This window comes from Megascapheus bottae, chromosome 3 (assembly GCF_031878675.1).
Source record: "Megascapheus bottae isolate mThoBot1 chromosome 3, mThoBot2.hap1, whole genome shotgun sequence".
NCBI lineage: Eukaryota > Metazoa > Chordata > Mammalia > Rodentia > Geomyidae > Megascapheus > Megascapheus bottae.
Window position 1 is genome coordinate 978,569 of NC_143511.1, and position 7,956 is coordinate 986,524.

Consider the following 7,956-nt stretch of genomic DNA (forward strand, 5'->3'; position numbering starts at 1 on the left):
TGGTACATATTCTTTTCTCTTCTCTTTTCTATTTTCTAATCCATTGCAGTGTGCTGTTTTCTTCGAGTGATTTTAGATATCTTAAATTTTAATGTAGGAAAGTGAGGTTTTTCAAGCTATTTTTTTTTACTAAGTCTGTTTTGACTTTGTGTCCTTATGAGATTACAGATGAGTGTTTCTCCCTGAGATCAGGGGGTCTACAGAAAAGGATGCATAAGTTTGGTGGGCCCAGAGAGGGGTCCTGTAGCAGGCAGCTAGGCTCCAGATACTTCTCTAGTATCCTACTTCAGTAAACAGCTCAGTGGGACGCCAGCCTTCTCAGGGTCACAGGACCAGCTGCTGGTATAAGCTAGATGGCACTAGAGGGATTGCAAATACCAAGCTGTGCAGATGATCCCTGGGGCACATTCAAATACTCAGGCCTGCACCTGTTGAAACACCTCACAAGGCCCCAACAGCCTTCACAACCAACAGAGAACCTTGTAGCCAAGGGTAACTGTTGACTCTCATTCTTTCACCAAGAAGCAGAGGCATCCAACAGGACTATGTTGGGGCCAGTGAATGAAACACTTTCCCCAACACTCGCCCTCATCCAAACATATAGGAGGAGCACTTTCCTGAAAGGAAAAAATCCTAGCTACTCAGAAGGCCAAGATCTGAGGATTTGAGACACTTATCTCTAAATTATCACCAAAAGGTCAGACGTGGAGCTATGGCCAGTGCCAGACACTAAGTTAAAGCCCCAGCACTGCCACAAAGATTGGTAGATAGGAAGGCATGCAGGCAGGCAGATAGATAGACAGACAGACAGACATATAAAGCCTGAGTATGTTGAGCCTTGTCAGAGGCATCCAGAAGGCCATTATGATACTTAGTCATGGCACTCCATGCCCTTGTCATTGTCAATGTGAGTGTTCTATGGTAGAGGCAGCTGACATTAGACTATTCCAGTTCAATCAAAAAGATCTAAATTGTAAACCTCAAAGACAAAACCATTTCCTTAGATCTTAGTTTATTTCGTGTTGTTATAACAAAATACCTAAGCTTGGTTTCTTCACAAAGTAAAGAAGTTTATTTGACACGTATTTCTGGTATTGGAACATCCAAACAACATAGTACAGGTATTGGTGTCTTGGTGAGGTTTCCCTGGCAATAGGATATGGCAGAGAAGAAGAAAGGGAACAATTTTGCACAGACAGAAGAAAACGTATGAGCAAGGAAGCAAGAGTCTAGAAAGATTCTGGCTTATTCTTTTATAACACTCAGCCTTCAGAATATGAATCCACTCCTGCCATATCTGACTCTCTCCTTTCAGGACAGACAGCATTAAGCCATTCAAGATGGTAGAGCCCCATGACCATCCAATATGCTCCACCTTTAAAAGGTTCCAGCTCCCAGATACACCACACCACAATAGGGATGAATCCTCAGCACATGAACCTTTGGGGGACAAACTACATCCAAACCCCAGCACTCCCCTGTGCCCCACATAGTATTTTGATTCAGAGCAAATGTCCTCACTTCCTCTGCAGGGATCTATTACACAGAAAATGTGGCTTTGGTAGGGCAACCATTATTAAGACTCTTGAACAGACAAAGTTTACCTCACCTGAAGAGCAGAGAACAGAAGACACTGGCTTCTACCTGGGAAAAAATAGGAAGTTTAAGACCAGAACATCTTAAAATGGGCCTTGTGCTGAGTTTGAAATGGCCATACCATGTCAGAGCAAGCACAGGCACTCGTGTGCACACACACACACACACACACACACACACTAGTGAGTAGGCATATATGTGTGTGTGTGTGTGTGTGTGTGGCATAAGTTCAACAAGTCTGTGGTTCCTGCTGAGCATCAGTCAGCTCCTGGAACAACTTTTCAACATGTCTCATGTCACAAAAAGCCTTTCTTCAAAGTAGTAAACACATACAATCCATATTGTGTTTGAGGAAGATAGTGGTTCAAAGGGTTTGCTAGACTATTTTTAGCACTGAAGCCTGGAAGGAAAATGATGTCACATGCTGGGAAAAGTGTCCCAGATACTCCAACATACCACAGTTGAAAAATGCTTGGTTTTCTTTGTTCCTCTGAATTGAAATCATTCAAAAATCCTTGAGTTTTTAAATCCCTCATTCCAGGAAACTGCCACTAAAGTGCCAGGAGCAGCGTTCTCTCCAATGGCTTGTTAGACAGACACAAAAACGTATGCATAGCAGGAGCCTAGATCAATGAGGGTGAGCCCGGGGAGGGCAGGGTGGGCAGAGAGAGATCTTATGAGCCCAGGAGAGGCAGTGGGACAGCCCAAGGACCAGCAGAGGGACTTTGTGTTATAGACTGGCTGAAAAGTGATCACATTAGGACTTGCCAGTGCTGTTGTGAGTTTGGACAAATTTACTAACCCTCTCTAGTTGTCCACCTCTCATCCAAAGAGTAGTTCATTTGTAATGCTACTTGTAATAAATGTGGAATAGGAGCCAATTCTCATCATGCCATACTTACCTCAGAGGATGATGGGTATTGATAATGAATGAACACAACTAATACAACGAATCACATAAGCAAACATTAATTCCTTTTTTTTCATTAATATATTTTGTTTTTCCCCATTTTTAAAACATGGAGAATAAGCGTGACAAAGATTTTCTCCCATTGAGTTTGACCTGAGTAAGACAAAACATGGAGGTCACAGAACTGTGAGATTAAGGAGGAGAGACAATAACTATGGATTTTTTTCTATTTATTTTGAGAGTGGAGTTCATCACTCTTCAGAAAATGACATTAGGTAGAGAAGGATAAGAACCAGTTTGGGGGCTCTGAGCTTTTTACTTGGGGTTATAAATAGTCCAGTAGAGGGGGAGCCAAACTTCTCTTGGCCAACACTCCTAGAATAAACCAAGCCTGTTTTTGGAACCAAGATTCCAGGCAATGGGTAGTCTATAACAAAACACCCAAGGCTGGATAATTTATGCTTCTGGAAGTCCAAGACAGAGGCCCAACAGGACTGGTATCAGAGGAAGGCTTCTCTGAATCTGGGCTAGCCTATATGACTCACTTGACCCACACAATGTGTCTGAGAGGAGTCCAAGCCACTTGGAATACTCCAATTCAGCTTTCAATTGACCCCCAACCCCATGAGAGGAGCCATCTAGCATGTTTAGACTAAGTGACTCTTCTATGGTATAGCTCCAGCTGTCATCTGACTTCAATGGTAGAATAAACCCCATAGGAGAACCTCTAGCTGAGACCAGTAAACCCACTGAGGTATAAGAGAGAACAAGCTATTATTTGAAACCATCATTTCTGGGGATGAGGCGTTATGCAGCAAAGATTGCCCAGAACATGAGAGAGTCAAGCTTTAACAAGGGTCCTTTCAGGCTTTAACAAGTACTGGTTTTCTTCGAGGACAATGTGAGCTGGTCTGTAGAGGCATGGATAAATGTCTCAGGTAAACCAATGACAAGCCATGCAGAGAGCCCCAGAGGGTGAAGGGAAACAGCACTGTCACCGCATCAAAAGGGGAGAGAGAAAGAAGTTGTGGCAGTTTCCCAAGTACAGAAAGTGCCCTTGTGAGGTTTTTACTTTGTTGCTGTTTTTTCTTTCCTTTCTGTCTTGTTTGTTCACTTACCTGTTTGGGGGAGGGAAAAAGGTGGGACACAGAAATGTAGGGACAAAAGGTGGACAAATGCAGTAGTTATACTCACTAGACACTATCTTAAAAATGAACCATACAGCTTGTGGTGGGGATGGGAGGAACTAACTGGGAGAGAGGGAGGGAAGGGGTGACATTGTCCAAAAAGAAATGTATTCTCACCTGATTTATATAACTCTTAACTCCTCTGTCCACTGCCTCTATAATAACAAGTATGAAAAAAAAATGGTCCTTGTTGAGAAAAGGCAGTTTACTGTAGGGTAGAGATATGTGCTCAGCATCAGCAGTGGAGAATTATTTAGAGATGAGAGAAGAAATGGAGGCAGAGCTGCAGGATGAGGTGGGTGGGGGTGGAACCACCCTTTGCCCTTACCCTGAAGGTGGGCAAGGATAAAATGGACTTAACCTTCAGGAAAGTCAAGGACAATGGAACCTACTGGCTGGGACCCACTATTTCTGGCGGGAGCTCTCTTACTCCTCTTGCTACATGGGATAGAGAGAGAAGGACATAGCAGACACAAAACAACAGTGTCAGGTCCTTGTACTCCCCTACGTCGCAGTCTTCGTGCTCTCCTTCCTTGGTAAGAGAACCCTGGTTTATTGGAGGCAACGGTTGGATTGTTCATGGACCTAACTAACAAACTACATTTCCCAGTCTGCTTTGCATTGAGTAGAAACTATAGAATAGGATACAGCTCATTGAGAAACTTCTGGAAAGTTTGTAAAGGAGTGTAGTTTTCATTTGACATGCGCTCTTAGTCCTGTACCCATCTCTCTTCACCAGGTCTGGAATGGGACCTAACCATTCTATTTTCTTCCCAGGTCCCCACTTGTGCTGCTGGTCCTGGCACCATGATTTGAGGCCCATCAGGAAAGCAGGCATCTTAGGGACTGAGTTGGGAAATCATGTGTGAATGGGTTGAGATTCTTTCTGACGATGTCCAGAAAAGGTGCAAATTGGAGTCACTGGAATTGTGACTACAAGCACAGAGGGAATCGGATGTCACCACTGAATGTCACCATTGTAATAAACAACATGTGCTTGTGTTTTTCAGGAACAATGGGGATGTGACCAGATAAGAATGTCTTCCTGGATGGCATGTCCACACACACAGTTCCCATGTGTTTCCTGCTGATGTCTGTTCTCCATCACTGTCTAAGCAGCCCTGCCTGCCCTGAATCTGTGGCCTTGGCCATGTGAATGCTTCTCCATCCTAGTCATATTTTATCCATCATGATTTAGTTGTTATGATACACAATGTTTATTTTTCTTCATAAAAAGATGCAAGCTGTGTGCCTCCAAATGCTGGCTGCTCAGAATATTCCATTTGTTTGTGGAGAGACAGACTGGATGGCACAATTTCAATCAAACTATGAAATGTAGCCTGGCAAGATCAGAGCAGCCCAAGACTTCACACACAATTAACTCCTTACTCCCTGAGAGATGGCCTGATGGCTTTGTCCCAGTGAGCTCTGGTGAAGCAGGACTGTGTCCTATATCTTTGGATGTCTCTCTTCTTCTAGGACACAGGCAGGGTCATCTGGTACTTGAAGTGTCCCTATGGATTTGCTCAGAGTGAGAGGACTTTTATGTCCTTTAGTTCCCCAACAGAAATGGCCTTTTTCCTCTAATTACAGAAGTAGTGAATGATCAATTTAATTACAGAAAAACAAGGACTAAAGACCAAACAAATAGAAAATCCAGAAGCCCCACAGGAGCTATAGTTTCTTGTTTGCATTTATCTACCTGTCCATCTCACCTGTGGTCATGTCTGCAAGTTAACATACATACTTTTACTGCTTAATTGTTTCATTTTCTGTTTTTTTTTTCATTGAAACAGTAGTTTTACATATTTATTGGGTACAGTGTGATAGCTGGATAATTGGATATATGTATATGCACGCATATATATGATTCATAGTGATCAAATCACAGTAATTAGCATTTCTATCTCCTTTACCATGTATTGTGTCTTTATGCTGGAATCCTCTAAACTCCTCTCTTCTAGTTCTCTATAAAATTGTAAATTCATAACACAATTCTTGCATATGTACATATAAATCCCTGTTGAGGAATAGCTGGTTGCTTCCTTCCTTCCTTCCTTCCTCCCCTTCCCTCCCCTCCCCTCCCCTCCCCTCCTCTCCCCTCCCCTTCCCTTCCCTTCCCTTCCCCTCCCCTCCCCTCCCCTCCCCTCCCCTTCCCTTCCCTTCCTCTCTTTTCCCTTCCCTTCCTCTCTTTTCCCCTCCCTCCCCTTTCTTTCTTTGAAAAGCTCTGCTGCTTTGAATATCCTGATGTAAAAAAAAGGTGTTTTTGTTTTTCCAGATGCTAGTACTGAGGCTTAAACTCAGGGCCTGGCTGCTATCCCTTAGTTATTTTGCCCAACACTGGTGCTCTAATACTTGAGCTTCTTCTCTGCTTCTGGCTTTTTGGTGCTTAACTGGAGATAAACAGTCTCAAGGACTATTCTGTCCAGGCTGGCTTTGAACCAGATCTTCAGATTTCAGCCTCCTGAGTAAGATTACAGGCATGCCTATCTGTCTTACCCATTTATTTTCTTATTTGCTTAGTGTTGTTAACTCTTTATAGTGGGATTGCAGAGAATTGCCTTCAAACAGCCTTCCTGAACTACCTGTTCCTAGTTCTGTGTAAAGGCCCCTTCCTATGTGGGCATGAAAAGGTTGTTCCTGGCTGAATCGTCCAACACAGTTTTTTTTTTTGTTTTTTTTTTTTTTGTCATTTTTCTGGGGCCATTTTCTCTCAGATTACTGAATCATTAGCATGTCTGACAAGGAAAAATGTTATTTAATGAAAGTTTTATTTATCTTATTCATATAAATAGTAGCAGTATGATGAATTTTATTAGGTTTCTTGCTTTCCTTACTTGAATATGAAAAAAAATGTTTAAGCATCTATAAGAGCCTCAATTTAGATTCATTCATACATGTTTTCCTATGGAGGAAAATGCAGCTGTTGTGATCTGTGTGTGTATTTACAATTTCCTAATAAAAATCATTGTCATACCTCAAAAATTCATGACTTTTTTTTGGCTTGAGGCTGGCACTCTACCATTTGAGCCCCAGCTCCAGTTCCATCTTTTTGGTGGTTAATTGGAGTTAAGAATCTCTTGGACTTTCCTGCTTGAGCTGGCTTTGAACAGTGATCCTCATATCTTAGAATTTTAAGTAGCTAAGATTATAAGCATGAACCATTGGCTTATGATACCTTTTAATATTTAGTCCATATGTAACTGCATGCACAAAACATTATTTCAGAGTAATAATTACTACAAAATCTTCATTCTGAGTTTCCGTGCTGACTTCCTAATCAGAATCACCTAGAACTATTTTTGGCAGATGCTAAAGACTGAAAGAAAAAAATCCTCAAGGAAAACAAAGTTCTGACAGACACAGGCCCCAGACATACTAACGTCATAAGCATTTGTCTTACAGGACTCCAAAACAGGTGACAAAGCCCAGAAGAGAAGGTAAAAGAGGCCCCATTCCTTTATCTACACCTTTTTACCAACTCCAGGGACTGAGAAACTACCTCTTACTAAACTAAATGTGTTCCATTTCTGAAGAAGAATAAAAGAAGCCATTTTGGCCTGTAGGAGCCTAAAGAAAGCAAATTTTCCTTGCATATTAGGCATTTTTATCCAGCAAGGAGGAGATACAGAGGGGCCCAGGCAAAGTGGCAGGGCAAAGAGTTTTTGTTTTGTTATTGCTTTTTGTTACTGGGGCTTAATGTAGGCCCTCACCCTCTTGTTTGGCTTTTTCTCACAAGTTTAGCGTTCTATCACTTGAGCCACACCTCTACTTCTGGCAGGGAAAAGAAAATACAAGATGGTACCTTTAGAACTGCAGCTACAACCCATAGCAGCACTGAGTCAACTTAGAACACTCCACAAGATGTGACTTTGGTCTTTGAGGCTGACGAGAAAAAACACTATGACACCCAAGCCTTTAAAGCTCCTCCCTCCCCCCAACTAGAGCATCTCATTTGTACTGTATTATTCATTTCCCATAACCAAAGGCTGGGCAAGCTGCTCAGCTTCTGGAGCCATGTTGCTAGTCAGTGCTCAGCCTGCTTTCTGATGCTCTGTGGGGAAAGCAATGGAAGGTTAATCTGAAGCTTCTTGAAGCTTCCATTGCCAGGAGAGTCCACTTTATTTAGAAATTGAAATCACCAATGTTTCCAGCAGGATGCTTAATAAACTGGGGCCTGTGAAATAAGCAATAAAGCTCTGGCCTGCATAACACATAGCATCTCTCTGGTACTGATTTCAATAAAGTGTTTAAGTTCCCCAC

At 42.3% G+C, this 7,956-nt stretch overlaps 1 protein-coding gene across 1 annotated transcript in view; it reads left to right on the forward strand.

The window, feature by feature from the left end:
• Agtpbp1 (ATP/GTP binding carboxypeptidase 1) overlaps nucleotides 1–5,753 on the forward strand; it is a 169,686-nt gene extending 163,933 nt beyond the window's left edge. Inside the window, exon 26 of the mRNA XM_090329444.1 lies at nucleotides 4,704–5,753. Within this exon, the coding sequence (XP_090185570.1) occupies nucleotides 4,704–4,728 (25 nt within the window). The 3' untranslated portion in view covers nucleotides 4,729–5,753. The remainder of the gene's footprint in view (nucleotides 1–4,703) is intronic.
• Nucleotides 5,754–7,956: the final 2,203 nt, after the last annotated feature.